The 21,448-nt window shown below is 39.6% G+C and overlaps 3 protein-coding genes across 7 annotated transcripts in view; 2 read left to right on the top strand and 1 right to left on the bottom strand.

Moving 5' to 3' along the window:
- Positions 1-90: 90 nt before the first annotated feature.
- LOC148098760 (nucleoprotein TPR-like) lies at positions 91-13,048 on the top strand. The gene is made up of 12 exons (XM_087851424.1): positions 91-132; positions 1,149-1,239; positions 1,344-1,447; positions 2,019-2,183; positions 2,352-2,444; positions 3,462-3,542; positions 3,642-3,729; positions 3,945-4,082; positions 4,194-4,288; positions 4,715-4,912; positions 4,999-5,106; positions 12,992-13,048. The coding sequence occupies exons 1-12, from the start codon at positions 91-93 to the stop codon at positions 13,034-13,036; spliced, it is 1,248 nt and encodes a 415-aa protein (XP_087707550.1). The 3' UTR covers positions 13,037-13,048.
- A 63-nt stretch (positions 13,049-13,111) lies between these two features.
- Positions 13,112-21,446, top strand: prg4a (proteoglycan 4a). The gene is made up of 14 exons (XM_087850697.1): positions 13,112-13,184; positions 13,594-13,710; positions 15,207-15,320; positions 15,847-15,915; positions 16,050-16,112; positions 16,253-16,378; positions 16,480-16,647; positions 16,788-16,877; positions 16,957-17,043; positions 17,907-18,046; positions 18,872-19,031; positions 19,359-19,439; positions 19,561-19,689; positions 20,353-21,446. The coding sequence occupies exons 1-14, from the start codon at positions 13,112-13,114 to the stop codon at positions 20,541-20,543; spliced, it is 1,608 nt and encodes a 535-aa protein (XP_087706823.1). The 3' UTR covers positions 20,544-21,446.
- Positions 21,054-21,448, bottom strand: part of tpra (translocated promoter region a, nuclear basket protein) — a 40,920-nt gene continuing 40,525 nt past the window's right edge. For all 5 annotated transcript variants that reach the window (XM_087850691.1, XM_087850696.1, XM_087850693.1 and 2 more), the window contains exon 55: positions 21,054-21,337. In XM_087850691.1, coding sequence (XP_087706817.1) covers positions 21,282-21,337 — 56 coding nt within the window. In that variant the 3' untranslated portion in view covers positions 21,054-21,281. The remainder of the gene's footprint in view (positions 21,338-21,448) is intronic.

Below are 21,448 nucleotides of genomic sequence, written 5' to 3'. Positions count from 1 at the left end.
GTTGCTGCTAGTAGACAATGATTGTTAATCTGTTACTGATAAAATGCACAGGAGGAATCGAGGGTACAGAACAGGCCAATCACAGTAGTCATGGGCTGTGCTGACTTGACGTATAGTTACATTTCTAGGGAGGTGAGGTCTGAGGGATTTCCCACTGAAGCATATATCCTAGAATTTTATGCTGTAGTGGACTCACCAAAAATATAAACTCTATTCTAAAATCAACATCTTTAAGCTTGGTAATGGTAGCATCATTTTGAGATTATTTAACAGAAAAAAGGATTATTGTACTTGTAAATATACATTGATTAGTGTGCAATTACATCTTCTAACTAATTACTGCATTCTCATAAACTCAGAAGTGATCTATTAAAAACGCATAGGAGCAGGCACTAGTTATTAGGAGCTACCATGTGTGCCCCTCCATCTTGGATATAGTACTCACGACGGACACTGTTGCCCTGGGTTTTATGTATGTGCTAGAGACTGGTCTGGAGATATGGAGGCAAATTATAATTCCTTTTCTGCATTTTCAGACTAAACAGTTTATTCTTACATTGTGTGAGAGTTTTGTCACCAAGTGTCAGAGTCCAGCAATGTTAGAGCCTCTTCAAATAAAGCTTCACTAAAACTGGCTAAGAGTAGCTAGCACGTGTAAAAACAGCAGCGCTTACCAGGATATTCTCAACAACTCACGTCAGTATCACTGTCATTGGTCACAAGTGAGCTTTCCTGACTTACTGGCTTGTATCGGATTCCTTTCACAATTTTTGCATACTCCTCCAGAGTGAAGAGTCTGTACTAATTCTGCCAAGAAGAGTGCTGAAATATCCATCCAGAGTTATACCAGAAGCTCTTGTTGATGGCTACCTCTGTTTGAGGTGCATCTTGCTAAGAGACATTTAACCAAGTATTAGTGAGGGTGTACGCATGTGTTTGAGTCTGTATGTTTTTGACCCTGTGTGAATTAGTGAAAAAACCATTACCTCAGCTAATAAAAAAGAGACCTTTTACTCATCATTAACACAGAAATTCCTTTAGAAGTCTGCTGGAGATACCGGATAATTGTTACACATTTCAATTTTCTACACACTCTTAGTGTAGTAGTATAATTCAAGTACTGTTTGTGCACGTATGTATGGATACAGCAAACCAAGACCAAGTATGAGATTGAGGCAGAGAAGAGAGAGCTGGAGCGGTTGCTAGAGAAGAGAACACAGGAGGTGGAGAACGTCTCTGGTAAGTTCACTACAGAAGCTGTACACCTCGATAAATTGTGCATGTTTGGTTCAGTGGAAACCTGTTAACGCTTCTTTTTGTGGTCTGTGCATTTGTCTTTGCAGAGGATGTGAAACGTCTCAATGAGAAACTGACAGACTCAAACAAAGTGAAGATGGAGCTGCAGTTAAAACTGGACGAGATACAGTCGTCTGCAGCATCTGTACAGGTGCGCCACACACACACACACACACACACACCAACAGGTTCACCTTATGTTAAACACACCAAATAAACTACACAATAAGCAGGTAAGAAGCACAATATTACACACAAACAGATGCTTTGCTTTAATCTCTGTTTCAGATGTTTGCTTAAACTGCAGTCTGCCAAGAACAGCAGCTGCACTTGCGAGACGGGCTTGGGGTCGTCTTGCAAGGGCTTGAGGCTAAAATGACTGATCACAATAATCATTATTTTTGACTTAATCGAGAAGGCCTGCAGTCCTGCAGAGAAAGTGCTTACTGGCACTGAGTTCTACTTGTGGAAGCCAGACAAGGGACAGGCTTTTAGAAGACAGTGACCTTTTAGTTGGACAGTCTTAAAGGGATAGAAAATGAAACTGTTTCTTTCAGACAAGATGTGTTGAGGCCTGTTCAGGTTGAACAAAGATTGCGAATTATTTATTTTTGAGCTTATAGTAAAAGCCATATTTGGCCCCCCTTTAAAATGCTATTTTTTTCCTCTGGAAATCTTCTGTGGCGTGAAGAGAGAAGTGTTACTGGAAATGTATCTTACAGCACCGGGAGAAGCGCATGGAGCAGGAGAAGGAGCTGCTTGAGAAGAAGATCGAGTGGTTGACTGCAGAGCTAAAGACCAAAACTGAGGAACTGCTGAACACCAACAGAGAGAAAGGCGAAGAGATCCTGGAGCTGCAGAGCAGTCTGAAGAGCAGCGAGCAGAAGGTAGGATTGATACAGTACTGTATTTACATTCAGTACTGTATAAACTGAATGTAAATTCCCTGTTGGTTTTAATCTCCTTTATTATCAGTAGTTGTGGAATATGTAGGGTTAATTAGCTATTCTAGCCACAGCGCTAACGTCTTTATTAACAATATTTCCTTTCCACAGGTGGCTGTACTGGAAAGTCAACTCGCTGTTCTGAAGGAAACCGGTGAAAGTCAGAATAAAAGAGCTGAAGACCTCAACAACAAACTGAAACAGGTAACACAGAAACACTTGTGTAGGGCTGCAGCATTTGATTATTTTAGTAATTGATTAATTGGATAAGAAATACTTTTGACTTATTAATGAGCAATAATAAATATTCAAAAGAGAAAAAAATAAAGGTCTTTCAAAATGAACTGTTCATTGGTTTCCATTTTAGAAACTGCAGTGTTTTTGTTTTGTCCGTCATCTGTTTCATTTGTCCAAAAAAACACCAAAAAACTCCTTTGTTTTTATGCGTCATATTCAATTTTAGTTTTTAGAGAAAACATTTTCTTAAATGCAAAAATGTATAAATGCTATCAAGTAGAGTCAAAGTCAAATAAAATAAGATAAATATGTGATAAGTCATAAAAATGTCATCTATACTCTGTCTTCTTGGAAAGCTTTATGAGTTTTTGAACAAGTTTCTGCGCGTGTCAGGAGCTACAAAGTTTGCTTTTATTTATGTCTGAGTTTGTTGATCAGGTGCTTTGATAAAGGACTCCCACCAGCTTCTCCCAGTAAAGGTTTTAACGCTGATCACAGGAACAGCGCTGCTGTTTTGGATGCTAGAAACATATTTTCTTTCACTCAACATCTCAGTAATGGCTCCGCCTCTTTGCTCTTCACTGTGTGTAAACAGACTCCCTCCACGTTAAACTGTGCCAGCGTCACTGTCTCTGTAGTGTGTTATCAGTTTTTTTTCAGACTTTTCATTTTACGAGCTGCTCATGAATACATTTCTATTGGAGCTGTGATTTTAGTGGCAAATGAGGGTGAAACCCTCTTGTTTGTGTTTCCATGGTGACAGTGGTGAGCTACAGAGCTGTGTCAAAGCGCTTAAACTCTAATTAGTTGCCTTCAAAACTTTGTGCTCCAGGATTTATTGAAAGATCTCTTCAAGTATGTTTAATGGTTTTATTGATCAAACAATTGATCAGCATTTTTTTTAATCTGCCAATTTAATTAATGGTACAGTGATTGCATACACATATTTTATGCATTGCATTTATTTTCTAAATGTATTTCCAGGTCAAAGATGAGAAGAGCGCCATGGAAGAGAAGTACCGCAACAAACTCAATGCTCATGTCAAGTTGTCTTCACTCTATAAGGTGAAAAGTCACTAAGATAGTTGTTGCTTAAATGACTAAGACCTTCTGTCACACTGTAGTGCCATGTTCTTTGAAGAGTCATTGTTTTCCTCCCTGTAGGGGGCAGCAACAGACATGGAGACAAAGACCCAAGAACTGAGCAGAGCTGTTGAAGAACTCAGCAAGCTGGTGAAAGAAACACTTGAAGGTACAAATCCATGTTTTTAGTTTTGTTTCTGCACACCTGGTCATTAAATAAAAGTCTGAATATTAGTTTATAATGCAAACAAAAACTAGTGCCATCATCAATCCCAAAGCCTTTGTAGTAAATGTGTATTCTTAATATATTTAACCTGCTCTGTACCTTTCCATATTCAAAGTGTTACTGATGACCTCTGTTGGTTGATTTTGCTCTCTTTGCAGCCAATAAGGCTCTAGAAAAGAAGGTGTCAGAGGGTGAGGAGCTAAAGACTCGTCTTGAAGAAGAGCTTAAAGAGAAGATCAAGAAAATGAAGAAGGAGTTGGAAAATGCTACAGTGAAGGCTGCAGGCAAACACTGCTGTAAGAACACACACACATCTTACCTGTGCTTATCAAGCTGAAGTCTGCTTTTATGAGAATGTCTCTGGAAACCCATAACAGCTTTATTTACATGTGCATGTTGTGTTCCAGGCTTGCCTTCTATGACTGAAGAACAGTTGGATGCCATGTGCCCTTCAGCAGCCTCCATTGCAGCGATTGTTAAACCTGGCATGAAGTTCTTTGATGTGAGTTCACAGGATTTTACCAAGGTGTCAGTGAGAATTAGACACTACGTCTGAATCCAATAAAACACCTTTGGGATGTGGTAGAAGGGCTATTTGGTATTATGAATATCCAGAAAAGGTGCCATAAACCACATCATCATGGAGCAGATTTTTAAAGGAGTGTTTTGAACAAAATTTTAGGCCATTAGAGAGCATTGTATTGCTTTGCTATGTTACGTCAAAAAAAAGGGAGGGCTTAACCAAGGATAACCATTCATTTGTTTATTGTGGTTGTTACTTGAGACACTCTGATATATTGCAAGTTTCTAGATATTTTCAAGTGTGCTGTAAATGGTCCTTTCAGTAGTGTATCTGTGCTACTGTAGTGTAGACAGCAGTGTAGACTTTTGTGGTTAAGAATTCTTCCTTTGCTGTCTCTGTGTTTAGCTGTATAATGCGTATGCTGAGTGTCAGACACACCTTCAGCTGGAGAAGCAAGAGACGAGGAGAGTGAGCCGTGTGCTGGATGAGATTGTTCAGGAGGTCGAATCCAAAGCTCCTGTCCTGAAACAACAGAGGGAGGAGTACGAGAGCATGCAGAGATCCATGGCCTCCCTGTGCAACAAACTGGAGCAAGCTCGAACAGTAAAGCAGCTGTTTTATAAACCCGATTGATTCACTTTTTGATTTGTTTGGTTACATAAAACGTATTGTTCATTTTTTGCCATTAGGAAATCTACAGTTTGCAAAAAGAGAAAGAGGAGGTAAAGCAGCACTGTGATACCCTGAAGAGAGAGAAACTGAGGATTGAAAGACTCTTGGAGGATGCATCTGCTCAGGTATGCTAAGGCTACGTTCACACTGCAGGTCTTAATGCTCAATTCCAATTTTTTTGATCAAATACTATTTTTTTTTTTGTCTGGTTAGTCAAAGGAGCTTGCAAAGAAAAGCGTCTGGACTTCTTTAAGTTACTTGAAGACGTTTCACCTCTCATCCGAGAAGCTTCTTCAGTTCTAAGGTCAAATGGTGGAGAGTCCCAGATATAAACCTAGTGGGAGTGTCCCCCCACAGAGGGACAAAAGGACCCCCTGATGATCCTCTAATCGCCTGAGCCAAGGTGTGGAACTGGGTGTGGGTCCCAATCAGCCAGAGTTTCGGGTGAGTTCATTGTGAAACCTGGCCCCACCTTATCATGCGAATTCCTGAGGTCAGATGGCCCAGGGTGTGAGTGGGCGTTAAGGCATCTGGGGAGGGAACTCAAAACTGGATTATAGATGGCAGAGAGTTGGTGTCGTAAACCACCGCCTCTGTTCAAAGATGGTCGCTCACAGTGGACATAGATGGCTTCTTTCACTCCTCTTTCAAACCATCTGTCCTCTCTGTCCAAAATGTGAACATTGGCATCCTGGAAAGAGTGTCCTTTATCCTTAAGATGCAGATGGACAGCTGAATCTTCTCCTGTGGAGGTGGCTCTTCTGTGTTGTGCCATGCGCTTGTGAAGTGGCTGTTTGGTCTCTCCAATGTAGAGGTCTGGGCATTCCTCGCTGCACTGTACGGCATACACCACATTGTTAAGTCTGTGTTTTGGCGTTTTGTCTTTCGGGTGAACCAGTTTTCGTCTGAGTGTGTTGCTGGGTCTGAAGTACACCGGGATGTCATGCTTGGAGAAAACCCTCCTGAGTTTCTCTGATACACCGGCTACATAGGGGATGACAATGTTGTTGCGTCTGTCCTTCTTATCCTCCCTCGCTGGTGTCTGATCTTCTTTTCTGTGCCTCTTTGCTGACTTTAAAAACGCCCATTTAGGATAGCCGCACGTTTTGAGTGCTTCCTTTACATGTGTGTGTTCCTTTTTCCCTTCAGGCTTAGAGGGAACATGTTCTGCCCGGTGGTGTAGGGTCCTAATTACTCCAAGTTTGTGTTCCAGAGGGTGATGGGAGTCAAACAGGAGGTACTGGTCCGTGTGTGTGGGCTTCCGATAAACTTCGATGTTGAGGTTGCCATTCTCTTCAATGTGCACAGCGCAGTCCAGGAAAGGCAAACAGTCGTCCTTTGTGTCTTGCCTGGTGAACTTGATGTTTTTATCTACAGCGTTAATGTGCGCAGTGAAGGATTCCACTTCTTGTGTCTTGATTTTGACCCAGGTGTCGTCTACATATCTGTACCAGTGGCTGGGTACTCTTCCTTTGAAAGAGCCAAAAGCCTTCCTTTCCACTTCCTCCATGTAAAGGTTGGCTACAATAGGTGACACGGGGGAGCCCATGGCACAGCCATGTTTTTGTCTGTAATAGCCTTCGTTGTATTTGAAATATGTAGTGGTAAGGCAGAGGTCTAACAGTGTGCAAATCTGATCGGGTGTGAAGTTGGTCCTGTCCTCCAAGGAGTTGTCTTCTTGTAGTCGTTTTCTGACAGTCTCCACTGTCTCCGTGGTGGGTATGCAAGTGAAGAGAGAGACTACAGCCATCTATGTCCACTGTGAGCGACCATCTTTGAACAGAGGCGGTGGTTTACGACACCAACTCTCTGCCATCTATAATCCAGTTTTGAGATCCCTTCCCAGACGCCTTAACGCCCACTCACACCCTGGGCCATCTGACCTCAGGAATTCGCATGATAAGGTGGGGCCAGGTTTCACAATCAACTCACCCGAAACTCTGGCTGATTGGGACCCACACCCAGTTTCACACTTTGGCTCAGGCGATTAGAGGATCATCAGGGGGTCCTTTTGTCCCTCTGTGGGGGGACACTCCCACCAGGTTTATATCTGGGACTCTCCACCATTTGACCTTAGAACTGAAGAAGCCTCTCGGATGAGAGGTGAAACGTCTTCAAGTAACTTAAAGAAGTCCAGACGCTTTTCTTTGCAAGCTCCTTTGACTACGATGACCTGGATGACTGAGAACCTTCACAGACATCAAGCACAGAATAATAATAATTGTAATCTGAGGATAAAACGCATGTACTGAGGCTAAAAGAAGCTTCAGTGCTCTCAGAAGACTAAAAAGATGGGTAAGGTTAACAGTTACTCAAATGAGATGAAACAATGCTGCTGTATGTCCACCAGGAGAAACTGGACAGTATAGATGTAAAACCAATATGCCAGCAGTTTATCTCAGTTAACGAGAGGAGCAGGCATGTGTCCCATGCTCCCTGATTTGATCGGGGGAACAGTGCCTAAAATGTTGCATAATTTTGCTGAGAGATCTTTTACTCTGTGGTAATCTTAGATGAGTAGTTTTATGGACAAAACCCACCAGGTCATTCAGTGTTCCCTTAGTGCCAAAATATAACAGATGTTGGTGTACTATAACTGAAGTAATGTTGTTAAGTCCTTAAAGTCATATTATTTTATTGTCATGACTGTATTTGAAGCTATTTTTATGTTTGTATGATACCTGATTTATAGTAAACTAAAGTCTAAAATACTTAGTCATTTGTTTAATAGTAATTTAACATTATATAATTCAAATGTAAAACTATGAATTGTAATTTACTACTTCCAGGCTGGACTACTGCAATTCATTATTATCAGGATGTCCAAAAAACTCACTGAAAAGCCTTCAGTTAATCCAAAATGCTGCAGCAAGAGTACTGACAGGGACTAGAAAGAGAGAGCATATTTCTCCTGTTTTGGCTTCCCTTCATTGGCTTCCTGTTAAATCCAGAATTGAATTCAAAATCCTGCTCCTCACATACAAGGTCTTAAATAATCAGGCCCCATCTTATCTTAATGACCTTGTAGTACCATATCACCCTATTAGAGCACTTCGCTCCCGCTCTGCAGGCCTACTTGTTGTTCCTAGAGTATTTAAAAGTAGAATGGGAGGGAGAGCCTTCAGTTTTCAGGCCCCTCTTCTGTGGAACCAGCTTCCAGTTTGGATTCGGGAGACAGACACTATCTCTACTTTTAAGATTAGGCTTAAAACTTTCCTTTTTGCTAAAGCATATAGTTAGGGCTGGACCAGGTGACCCTGAATCCTCCCTTAGTTATGCTGCAATAGATGTAGGCTGCCGGGGGATTCCCATGATGCATTGAGTTTTTCCTTTCCAGTCACCTTTCTCACTCACTATGTGTTAATAGACCTCTCTGTATTGAATCGTATCTGTTATTAATCTCTGTCTCTCTTCCACAGCATGTCTTTTATCCTGTCTTCCTTCTCTCACCCCAACCGGTCGCAGCAGATGGCCGCCCCTCCCTGAGCCTGGTTCTGCCGGAGGTTTCTTCCTGTTAAAAGGGAGTTTTTCCTTCCCACTGTCGCCAAAGTGCTTGCTCATAGGGGGTCATATGATTGTTGGGCTTTTCTCTGTATCTATGAAGCGCCTTGAGGCGACATTTGTTGTGATTTGGCGCTATATAAATAAAATTGAATTGAATTGAATTGAATTAATTTTAAATGGTTTAAAAGCATGTAGAATAGCATATGTAGGCAAGTATATTTCTCCTTTTTTATCAAGAAGCAACGACAAAAAGGGAAAAAAAAGAAACAGGGCAGGGTTCAGTGGTTGAATCATCCGTCCCCACCAATGCCAAAACCAAATCTACGCCCTTGCTGTACGGCTATCATTTGTTAACATGACGCTTGGTCTTATACATGTAATACGTTTATTACCAACCTGAGAGTTTATCCGCTGGTCATTCGACATGACGAATGACTTCTGAAGTCTTAATTCAGGTCGAGATGCTGTAGATTCCCGTCAATAACACTTTCGGTCCGCTAGTAAAACATAGTTCTATTAATCTGCGGTTGATTACCGGAACCGGATGTAAGTCCCAAATAACTGAATTGTAGTGAATCAAGGGCTAAATTTTTAAAGAATAAAATACGGTTTTAAAGCAAATGAATTCATTTTAAAAATATAAAATTCAATTTCAATTTAGGCTAATTCATATTCAGTTTTTAAAAGCATTTATTCAAGTTACAATTCAGATTCAATCCGAGCAATTCAAATTCAAATTCAACTTATTCAATTTCAGTTTCTGATGGCATAGATTTCTGCCCATAGTTTTACAGCTTTAAAACATCTATAATAATTGTAAAAAATAAAGTTAGCTACTTCGCGGATTTCACCTATCGCGGGTTATTTTTGGAACGTAACTACTGCAATAAACGAGGGACCACTGTATTGTGTCTTGCTTCTACATTCCTTTTCTCTCCATATCTCTCTTCTCTAATCTCACTATAGATCACAATGTCGTCTGCAAACATCGGGGACTACTAGACCTAGACCTTATCTGTCAATCTCTCAGTTTGCAATCATGCAGGGGCATGCAGCCTCCATCTCCCTCCATCATCACTGTTACAAAAGCTTTTTTAGTCTAAAAAGTAAACTTTTGGCTTAAAATGACAACAGCACACCATTATGAATGATTCTATAGTCCAGTTCTATCTCAAACATCCTATTCATCATCCTAGTCCTCATTTTCGTGATCATATTTTTGGGACATGTGATTATTGATTATTACCAAGTTATGACATATCATAATTTTACAATATTCATAAAAATGATAACTGTCATAAAATTTATAACTTCCTAAGTCATAAATTCTTTGACATGGGACCATAAATCAGTGGTTTGATAGACAGGGCATATTATCCCTCCGCCAGGGAATTAAATAAGCTTGATTTCCCTAAGGGGAATTAATAAGGCATATGACAGCAACTGAGAACAAAACAGACAAGTTTATCAAAAGGAAAACTGGATAACAAAATAAAACAGGAAATGACTAATCAGTAATAAGAACAGCACATGGACAGACAGAGTCACGGAGACTTTAGGAAAGTGCAAAAGCTGAGAAATAAGGAATCACAAAAAATAGAAAAAAAAAAATTGAAATTTTATAGACCAAAACACCAACTAAACCTCAAAACCATAACACCCACTCCCCTTTGTGACTAGTCATTAAAAGCTCTCCTTTTCCGAGAATGATGTGTTACTGGGAAAAGCATTAAGTATTAAGTCTTTTGATTTAGACAAACCAAAAGTCATTAACTTGTGTTTTTAGAAAGTGCTTAACAGATCAATAACTGTGGAATGTAAAAACTCAAATTTATCTGAAAACATAAGATATTGTCATATAAGCTTTTCACATTATAGTCCTAATAAAGCTGAAGTTAAAAGTTGGAATGAGCTAATCAAACGAAGTAAACAAAGGAACACATTCCTTTCCCACTACTAAATAAACTTAAGCATGTAATTGGCTCTCACTATAAAAATGAAATAACGAGTAGGAACAAGTGAAGACAGTGAGAGGATGATACCAGGAGGGTGAGGTAATGTGAGCAGACACTGGTCAGCAGCCCACGGTCCCACCAGAGTCATTACCACTGACAGTAAAACTGAACAAAGTGAATGTGATTGGACAGGCCCGATGTTGTGTCCCATGGCAGCTACAGACAGCAACAGGCACATTTCTCAAGTGAACTGTCTGACTTGTATATTGTATAAGTGACAATTACATGTGCTGGATGAATGAATCGGTTATTTCTACTGCCAGATGCTTTTTAAATACATGTTTCATGATGTCTGTCTGGACTCTTGTTCCTTTACACCTAACAAGTGTGTGTGTGTTTCTCTGAACTGCCCGCCAACATGCATCCCACAGTCTGTACATGGTCACAATGTGGGGTGCTAATAAAGTTTTACGAGCTGCTTTAATCTGGCCATCTCGCCAATCACAATACCCTGAAGTAACCACATCCATCCTTGAGGGCTTATTAGAGGGCTCCCCATCACACATAATTGACTGTTCAAAATGAACCATATGAAGAAGGCAGAACACATACACACATATATTCAGTGCAAAAGCCAGCAGGTGACTGTGAGCAGTGTGGGCGTGTTAATGGTGTGTTTGGTCTGGTGGAGTGACTCATTGACATTGTGTCCATCTCAGTATAGTCAAACAGAGCCTTTCTTCTACTTGAAAATAATCCCATATGTCGTTTGAATAAGCAGCTTCTTATGACCATAACGCTGTACATATAAAGAGATGGCTTCAAAAAAAGAACTGATACATCAATTGCCTACATGTCAGGGCTGTGTACAGAACTGACCTTCAATATATAATTGTATTTTATGCCTGATTAGTCCCATCCATTGGCAGGGACTTGGTCCCTGGTTAGACATGTTTTTTGATAGATATGGGCAAACGAAAACATCAGTGTGGCTTTTGTTGTGTTGGTTGTTAATTTATTGTCAATATTTTAGAGTAGATGTTTGCCAGTACAACAAGTATAGTTGTTGTCAGTCATAAATTCTGAATTAACAGAACTGCTAAGCACTGTGGAAATGACAAAAATCATATATTATTTATTATAATTATTATTATTATTATTACCACAGTTAATTTTAAATCAAGCAATCAATTTGGAGTTTAACTAAGATATTGTGTTAACCTTTTAGTGTTTACAGCCCTTTTTATACATAGTGCCATATTTTGTGAGGTTCAGAAATAATTGGACAATTGACTGATAAGCAGTTTCATAACCAGGTGAGGCTTGTTTTTCCTTGTTACACTAAAGCGATAAGAGGTGTGGAGTTTATTCTAAGTGCTGAAGTTACACTTGGTCTCTGTTTGCTGCAACTCTGAATAGGAAGTTTAGAGAAATATATGTGCAAGTCAAGGCAATTAGAAATAAATCCACAGAAAGATCCAAAATTTAAGAATGGCCAAATCAACAGTTTGTCACAAAAAAAGAATCCTTTTATGGAAAACAACTTCACAAAATTTAACCAAGTCAAGAATACTTTTAAGGAAGGAGGCATATCATTTTCAAAATCTACAATCAAGAGATAAACTGAAAAACAGACGGAAACCACTGATTACACAAAGGCCAGATTAGACATTGCCAGAAAATATCTGATTTGCATTTTTTTTTTTAAAAGAAAAAATATCTTTTCAGATGAAATAAAGATGAACTTGTACTTGGGAAGAGAAAAGCATGGAGCACATGACCTGAAGCATACCATATAATCTGTCAAAAGTGATATAGCTGCTACCTCAGCAGTGACATAATCAGTTAACACCAGTACCCCGGTTCCTTTAGCATCCCCATGCCATTATTTTGCGCCCACATCCACCAAAAAAATCTATTTGACTTTTATCGATTTTGTTTTACTGTAGAGCATAAATAAATAAAACTAATATGATGCAGTGCACATACATCAAACTTTAGTAAATGCCTCACCGGATGGACCCCTCTCAGTCATTTCTTCTTTTTGCCTCTGTTCATCTCCTCGTTAAAGTTACCCATATGTAGACACTTTTTATGACCCGTATACCAAGTTGAACTATTTAAAATCCACCATAAAAGATTATAAAGCCACATGACATCAGTTTTGGATCAAGTTGGTTGTTTGGAAAAATGTGGCCAAAAGGTCAACAGGTAGGAGTGGTATCACACGGAAGCAAATGTCTGTACAAATACTTGTAGTAAACTTAGCTTCTGATTTAGTGCTGCTTTTTACTTTCAAAGTGCTTTACAGCACATTTGATCTCAAATACGTAAATATTATTTATGTTACTGGAGTAATTAATCTAATTACTTTTTACTTTAAGTCTTGAAAGACGTTACTCTGTGTGGGAGTTGATTTACTGACAGTGTAGGAAGTTTAAATGCATGTTGGCAGTTTTTAATTAGTCTGTGGGTGTACTGCCAGTGTGTGTTTGTGTGTGCTGCTAATTAAAAGTGTCCTGTTCGTGTGTGCTTTTGTCTCATATATAAGACCAACAGACGGCAGATGACAGACAGAGTAGAAGAGGCGAGGTGACACACTGAGGAGGTAACTAACTACTGATTATCTCACTTAGATCTGATCTGATATTGCTCACGGATAAAGGTGAAGATGGTGATGATGATTATATCACTGGGGCTTCTCTTTGTTGGACTTGGTATGACATCAGCTGCTGCTGGCCCAGGTATGCATCAACATTTACATTTAATCTGTTTTTCTACTATATTGTGCTGTGATGTCTAAAAGATGTCTAAAAATTTTATTAATTGTCTGAGAATGCACTTACTAAAACAGTTAACATCCTCAGATCTCTAGTTATGTACCTAGCATGCCATGTTTATCTGTCTACAGTTTTCTAAATACCAAATCACTCCACTGGCAATTCCTTGGATGCATCCTTTTTGATCTCCTAATATCCAGTAATGCATTTGTCCTGTTTTGCGCTGTATCATTTTGCATTTTACAAACAGAAATCTTAAATAATGTCTCTACTATGCATAATATAAAAATTCTAATAAGGAATACTGAACCCAATAACTATAAAATAGATAGAAATTAAATTATGACTCAAGTTACATTTCTTCTGTCTTCAGGCAGCTGTGTGGGTCGATGCGGTGAGGTTTTCAACAGAGGCCGGCAGTGTAAGTGTGACTTCAGCTGCCTGCAACATAATGAGTGCTGCCAGGACTTTGAGGCTACATGCACCATTGGTGAGACAGATACAATAACACCCTAAAAAACAAAGCTTAAAAACACACAAGTCTACACATCTTTACACCTCTTCTTTTTGTAGACGAGTATTAAGATACAACACAGATGAATAAAAACAGAAAAACTACTCGATGTGGAAGCAATGAATCTATTATTGTTGTTTTCTCCAAAAGTTGATTCTGTTCATCTGGACGTAGCGTTTTGTAGGAGAAACGTTTCGTCACTCATCCAAGTGACTTCTTCAGTCTCAGCTGACTGCAGGTTTCCCCAAATCTTATAAACAATAAATTTGCATAGTGACTGAAACCAGCCCACTGAAGGAACAATGGACTGGGAGGTCAGTTACTTAATCATAATTATGCAAATTCTCATGACCATTGATCAAAACCCACTGATCAAAGACCACTGATCAATGGCCATGAGTACCATTCACAGAGAGTTGTAAGATGGCGAAAGATGTACCCTTATTGTTGTTGTGTTAGATTAACTCACTTACTTATCTTTAAGTTATCTGTTTCTGTAAGCTGTTTTGATTTTCTTTTTTTTTTTCTTTTTTTGTGTTTGCTTTTCAGTGTTTAAAAGTTTTTTTTCTCCATTTTAAAATATGATCATGTTTCTTTCTGAAGCCCAGAAACGCTTCAAGCTTGTTTTGGGCTCTATGGATCTTTTGTTTTTCTGTTTGCTGTATTAATTACTACAGAACACAACTATTTGTTTGGGTTTGTTTTATTTTGCGATATGTCCTCCTCTTTCTGTTTGTTTAGTAGCTATTTTCATGGAAACATAATGTTTCTAATTGTTTTGTTCTAGAGCTTTCTTCTGTTATACTTTACATTTTGGTTTGTTATTTGTGTTAAATTTTATAGCTGTTTAGAGGTTTCTTTCCAAAGAACTGTTCTTTTCACCTAGTTGCTTCAACTTTGATGATTTCTTTTGTCCCTTTATATATACTTATTAATATTTTTAAGCTAATTGTTTCTTTGATATGATGTTTAGTTGGACAACAAGTCCAACACTGGCACCAGCTAAATACAAAATATAGTTATCTGTTGTATTGGCAGTTTATTTATTTATTTTTAAACCAAAAGAATAATATAATGAAAAGCTATGCTGCATTCTGCTGTAACGTAATGGGCACTAAGCATCTGTCCAGCTGCTATGTTTGACCTAAATGCACAAAGAGTGATGGATTTTTTCTGTGCAGTGTTCTATTATATATAACTCCCTTATTATCGAAGTGAAACTTTCTTAAAAGAATGAGTGACAGAAAATAGGATATTTTATATGACTTCAAACGGTTGAAAAGTTTACTGGTTGGAAGACAAGTGCACGATTGTCTGAAAGTAAAACACGAGATGATAATTTTTCAGTGGTGTGTCGTTTTCTTATCTTATTAAATCCCGTGGCAGGTAGAATATCACGGCTTTAAATTTCAAGCCAGTTGAAGCAACGTGCTGTCCTGTGATGACATGCTCCTCTCTGTCTGTGTTTTCAGCACAGTCATGTCAGGGTCGCTGTGGTGAGGTCTTCCGACGTGGTAAGCTGTGCGAATGTGATCCACTGTGTGTCCTCTACAACACCTGTTGCCATGACTACAAATTGAACTGCAGTAAGTATCCACAGCCACGGCTGCAACTGCATAGAGAAAGCACAATGTCCCATTTCACAACTCATCTGAACTTGTAGGCCTTTAAGGACAAATGTTATTTCACATGCGATTTGAGCAGATGCTGCATCCTAGATGCATGAAGGAGCGTTTCCGCAGGTCCTTCCTCCCTGCAGCTGTCAGACTGTACAATCAAACCTGCTCCCAACAATCATAATGTTCACATCTGTGCTGTAACTGCAATAATTTAATCAACCGATTCGCACTACAGCCTGTGTTTGCCTCTTATCTGTAGTTAATTTTATTTAATTTAATAACGGTACAGTACTCTGTTTATAGTAACCATTGTCCTTAATGTAAATATGTAAGAAAGAAAAATTGTGTATGTTTCTGTTCTGTGTACTGTTTGTTTGTAATGTGTCTTTCTGGCTGCTGTTACAACCAAATTTCGCCTTGTGGGACAAAGAAAGGATTATTCTATTCTATTCTATTCTAATTTCTAGTTTTCCATTTTTCTCTGTGTTGACAGACGCCACAGTGCCACTCTCGTCAGAGTCATATCGTGGCAGGTTCCAGTCTCTAAGGGCCACAGCTTCAGGTATCACTGCAGGAAAATGTATTGATGCCTGTAGTCAGTTACTACAGACATCAATACAAGAATGTTCCTAATGCTTTCATTACAGTTCCTGGTATCTTATTTTAAGCTTTTCTGCTCTGTTTTATCGACCTCAGGAAAGCGGAAATCCCAGAGGAACAGGAAATCCTCCAATAGTGAGAGTGAGGAATATTTCACAGGTGAATACAGTTCAAATATTACTGAATATTTGCCAGTTCTGAATCTGGGAACAGCACTTACTCTGTCCATCCATCATTAGCTTCCTTTAAAAGAGTAACAAAAATGAATAATAATGCTACATTACCGTTGTTGTATGTAGGAAGACGCCGCTGCCCAGAGCACCTTGGGGCTCAGTGTCAGGGTTCTTCAGGCCTCCTCAACTCACTGACTGTTGGCTTATCTGACTCCACCCCTTCTGCTGTATCAGCCAATCAGCTACAACATGGTTTGGAACTTTCTTTCTTTCGTAACTTAGTTTTCTTAAATGAGCAAAATGCAGGTTTGATTAATGGTCATTAAAGGTAATGTCTTTCATTCCTCCTGTAGGTGTGAGTAGCATGCCTGTTGGCCTGCTGCCTGTGATAGTCCCTGCCTCTCACAGCAGAGCTCCATACTCACCAGCACCTGGCTCATCTCTGCCCATCAATAATGCTCCGTCTCTGGGCATTGGTGCTCCAGTGAGCCCCCTGGCTGCTTCATCTATGCTTAGTCAAGGTTTATTTAACAGAAATTATTTCATAATTGTAGATGAACCAAGATTTTTGCAACTTGTTTTAGGTTCATTAAAACAAGTTGTTCAAAAACAATTCCCAACATACTACAGTACACAGCAATGCCGTTCTTTGTGCTCATAGGCCTTGGTGTTCCAGCAGGTTCCAGACCCAGCACTCTTCAAGATGTATTACAGGGCTTGGGGCATGGAGGATCTGAAGGACCAGGAACAGGTAAGCAGCTGAAGGTGCCCTGTGCTTGTGGGTGTGTTTAATAAGCTTTTTCTACATAAAAATGTATGTGTGCGTGCAGGGGTCTTTGCTGATGTCGACCTATGCAGCCATTCTCCCATCAATGGACTGACAGCGCTCATTAACGGGACCATTCTGGCATTTAAAGGTGAGTGTTGTGACTGTCAAATTATGGCTAGGCGTGAGGGGGTTAGGGTTAATATGTTCTGTAGCTGTGCTGGACAAACTATATCCTCTGCCAATATATGCTGTGAAGTTTAGTGACTGCAGGTTGTTGCAAGCAAGCAAGTTTTTTCATTTGGATTAATGTTAGCATATTAGCTATAGACTGTCCATGTATATATCATACATTATGATGTTATCAATTCATTTATAGGTTCTGCATTTTGAAGCATCAACATTAGCATTTTTAGCCGTGTTGCCCTTTGGAGCAAGAAATGACCGTTCTTAGAAGAGAAGAGTGTTTGCAAGTTGGTTAACAGGCTAAATCAAATAACTGTGTGTGTGTGTGTGTGTGTGTGTACAGTTATACATCTGTGTTTGTGTGAGTTAATTAGTGCCAAGTAACAGACTGATAACATATCTATACTATTTTCTGAGAAATTCAATTTTACTTTCTCCAAAAGGCACAAACACAGCAAACAGCAGCCTAGTCGACAGGTAGTGACTACAGCTGACTATGTTGACACAGCTGTCAATCAAAGAAGCCACACCTCCAACTTTAACTTTAAAATCCAGATTCTTAAACAAACAAATAAAAAGATGTACTAGGTTGTAAACCTGCTTTGTAATGCTTTAAAGTTTGGTGTTTTAATACAAAGTGATTGAGCAGATTTACTTACTTTATTTAATACAAAGTGACAGATTGATTTACTTTGGGAGTTGGCCTCAAGTGGCCAGAATTTTATATATTTTGATAATTACAGGTTGGCACTTGGACAGTGATATTATGTAATGTGATTTACAGGTTATGTGATGTGCCTAATATGTATATGTTTGTGTGTGTTGCAGGCGAGTTATTCTGGTCCGTTGATCCCATCAGCCGCTCTGTGGGTCAGCCACAAAGTATCACAGACACTTTGGGCATCTCATCTCCCATCGACACCATCTTCACACGTGCCAACTGCCAAGGAAACACCTACATTATCAAGGTATAGATATCGCTAGAATCCGTCACAGTATCACAACTAAAGCTGCCCCTGTATGTCACCTTTTCTTTCTTTTCGTGTCTGCTAAATGTCTAAAGTGCATGTTGTTATTAGTGATACCACAGCGTCAGCAACATCACTGAGAACACAGCATAGTCATCAAACAATAAAGCATTGATTATAGTGTGCACAACATGAAATGAGGAGGCCGAGTGCAAGTGGGTTGCAAAGCAGCTTGTATAGGCACACTAACTTTGAGCAGACTAAAACTGCTTAATCAAAGCACTCCATACGAGATTAGATGTGTAGAATATCAGCTGAGCCAGACCACCTCTTTGTGGATAATCTATAAGCATCATCCTGGACGTTTTCATTAAAGTTTTGAGGTTTAAAAGTCAGAATCTGACGTTTTAAACTAAATATAACAGTTGCTTACCACATTGAAAGGGGATATAGTTTTCAGTACTGGATTACTGTACCATGACCTTTTACAGCAAGTAGCTGTATGAATACAACAAGGGGGAATCATAGTGGAAGAGCAGTCCTAAAAGCACCCTCTGTGCTGATGGATGTTGGATGTATTAGAAAGAAAGAAAGTGTACTTTATTGATCCCCGTGGGGAAATTTCTTTCTGCATTTAACCCATTCACTCAGTGAAACAGTGGGCAGCCATTGGGCGCCCGGGGAGCAGTGTGTAGGGATGGTACCTTGCTCAGGGGTACCTCAGGGTAACTGTTCAGGGGAATCGAACCCCCGACCTTCCGATCATGGGGCCACCACTCTACTTACTGAGCTATCCCTGCCTCATTAATCACTCTTTGTCTCCAGGGGGACCAGTACTGGCGTTTAGATGGGAACATGGTGATGGAGCCGGGTTACCCCAAACCTCTGGTCTCAGAATTCCCTGGTTTGACGGGACACATCAGTGCTGCACTGGCAGTGCCGGCCACCAGGAGCAAACCAGAAACTGTGTACTTCTTTAAGAATGGTGAGGAACAAAGACAGACCCAAAATAACTCCACTGTCATGGTGCCAATGCTAGTGCCCAATTTAACAGTTTACACACACTGTAAATGCCACCCCCCACATACCACAAAATTCATGGTCCCCAGAGATGAAGCCAGTGACATCATTGGTTATGGCAGGGGCTACAGTAACAGTGTCATTATTTTATTTTATTTTTTTGCAGATTCAACCTTGCACTTAGATTAAATATAAACACAATTAAACAGTATATAAAAGCCTATATAAAACTGAACAAAACATACAGGTAGAATGAATCTATAGTAATGATATCTCTGTATTTGTCCACTAGGAGAAATTTTGCAGAGCTTCACATTCCCACCAGACAGCATTCCTTCCTGCAGCAAGAAACCAAGAAATTCCATGAATACTGGTTTGTAGCTCAACAAATTATTTAAATTCTGTTCATTTTAGCTTTAAAGAGCTGGTAACCATGTTGGACTAAGTGGTCCTGTGCTTTTTAATACCATGCTATTTTTATTTCTGACATTCAGGAGTTCTTCTGGGTGGAGAGATCAACATCAAAGTGTCTCTGAAGGGATTCCCCACCCCCATCACCTCTGCCCTGTCCATGACCAGCCCTCAGGGGAGCGGCATATACCATCACTATGTCTTCTCTGGACGTAAGAACAATCAGAGCATTTTATTTATACACATTAAGTTTTAATAGCGGCAGAGATTACACATCGTCTCATCTTTGTTGGTTCAGTCCATAGCCTGTATATAAAAGGTGTACCTGGCCACCATGAAATCATCCAGTGAATAAGATGTAGTGCTAACAACATGCCAAAGGTTTGGGGGACCATTATTTCTCTTTGTGTGAATCCTTTCTAAAACACGTTTTGTCCTTCCCCTCCTTAAAAGCAGGACATTACAACTGTGTCCACTGTGAATGACCACTATTGATCAGAGGCGGCCTACTACACCAGCTATCAATTACCTGCAGTCTTAAGATCCCTACCCAGACACAGGAACCTTAATGATGGCAGGATAAGGTCTCAAAAAGAACCTTGGCATCTTAAAGGACTTTCAATGAATTCATTTATAGTTTTGTAGCCACAGTTTTATGTTTAGGCAAAAAGACCCGGTCGTTGTTAAAACAAAAAAGTAACTACTAGAACAACAGACTTGGAGGAACATCACCATGACACTGTGATAAGCAGTATAAGTTTATATGTTAATTTTGTATTCATTGTCTCCTCTACTGCCCTGATGTAGGCAGATATAGCCATAAATACTGCATCAGCAAAGTAACTAAACTCACACCTGTTTTGTCATCTCTGCAGCTCTCTTCTTCAACATCCAGATTTCGGGTGACCTGCCAGTGCTGACCAAGCCTGATCCATCTGCATCCTTTGCACCTTTGCCCATCCTCAGCCAAACTACTGTGGCAACCAGTTCTGCAAACATGGCTGGCCAGAACACGGCCCTTCCCCAGCCAGCCAACTCTATCAGAGTTTGGCTGCGCTGTCCTTAGGAAAGTCCTGCAGGAGGCCTGTTGTTGTGTTTTCTTTGTTAACGCGCAAAAAAAAAGCCTCATAATAAATAAGTCTGCTGCTGATTTTCCTCATACATTAATGACATTTATAATATCTGGAAGGGTCAAATAAATACCATCACAAATTTTTACAGTCTCCACATGTTAACCATACGAGTGTATATCCAGCACAACACCACATATTCTATGGTGGGTTTAAGTTATTCTACCCATCATGAACTGCAACATAACCTTTAAGGATTATCTAAAGCCAGCCCACAGTTTGAGGGAAAAGAAGTGTAATTCACAGCTATTTTCATTAAAAGTGGATTCCAGTGATTGTCTCCACTGATACAAAACAAAAGCAAAACATGTGGAGCAATTTTATTATTTGATCAATTCAAAAGAAATATTTTTGGCATTGTTTAGATAATTGATCTTCGCGTCCTCCACTACATCCCCAAAATATTTTTCATTTTATAAATAAAAAGCATCCCATGACACTGCTGCTCCTCATATTTCCACTTTATTATTAAAACACATGTATAAACAACCAAAGATCAGAGGACAAAAAAGAAATAAACTAACAAAATAACACAATCAGAAGTCACACACCTGTCAGATCTCTCCAGTAATAGTCTGATTTTACGTGGACCTAAAATGTATTGACATTAAATTTGTTGCCTTGTTTATGTTTTACTGAATAAGATGATTAAGTCTTCACTGGTGATATCTTCATTAGGAGATTCCTCCTCTTCCCAGAGCTCCTCCCCTCCCTTCTCGAGAGAACGTTCCTGAAATATTAGCGAAAGACGACAAAAAAAAGAAATGTGTGAGGCGATCAGTGAGATACCATATTGTCACTCTTCTTGTTCCCTGAGTGTAATGCTGCTCTCTGCTTAATG

Source organism: Neolamprologus brichardi, chromosome 14, assembly GCF_056152115.1.
Source record: "Neolamprologus brichardi isolate AB-2024 chromosome 14, ASM5615211v1, whole genome shotgun sequence".
Lineage (NCBI taxonomy): Eukaryota > Metazoa > Chordata > Actinopteri > Cichliformes > Cichlidae > Neolamprologus > Neolamprologus brichardi.
The sequence above is the reverse complement of the archived record's forward strand: the minus strand, read 5'-3'. Positions and strand labels throughout refer to the sequence as shown.

Coding starts and splice junctions, on each gene's coding strand:
- LOC148098760 (XM_087851424.1), top strand. CDS start 91: ATGGGCTGTGCTGACTTGACGTATAGTTACATTTCTAGGGAG. Junction 1,240..1,343: donor GGAGGTGGAGAACGTCTCTG/GTAAGTTCACTA, acceptor TTGTCTTTGCAG/AGGATGTGAAACGTCTCAAT. Junction 2,184..2,351: donor TGAAGAGCAGCGAGCAGAAG/GTAGGATTGATA, acceptor TCCTTTCCACAG/GTGGCTGTACTGGAAAGTCA.
- prg4a (XM_087850697.1), top strand. CDS start 13,112: ATGGTGATGATGATTATATCACTGGGGCTTCTCTTTGTTGGACTTGGT. Junction 13,185..13,593: donor ATCAGCTGCTGCTGGCCCAG/GTATGCATCAAC, acceptor TTCTGTCTTCAG/GCAGCTGTGTGGGTCGATGC. Junction 13,711..15,206: donor TGAGGCTACATGCACCATTG/GTGAGACAGATA, acceptor CTGTGTTTTCAG/CACAGTCATGTCAGGGTCGC.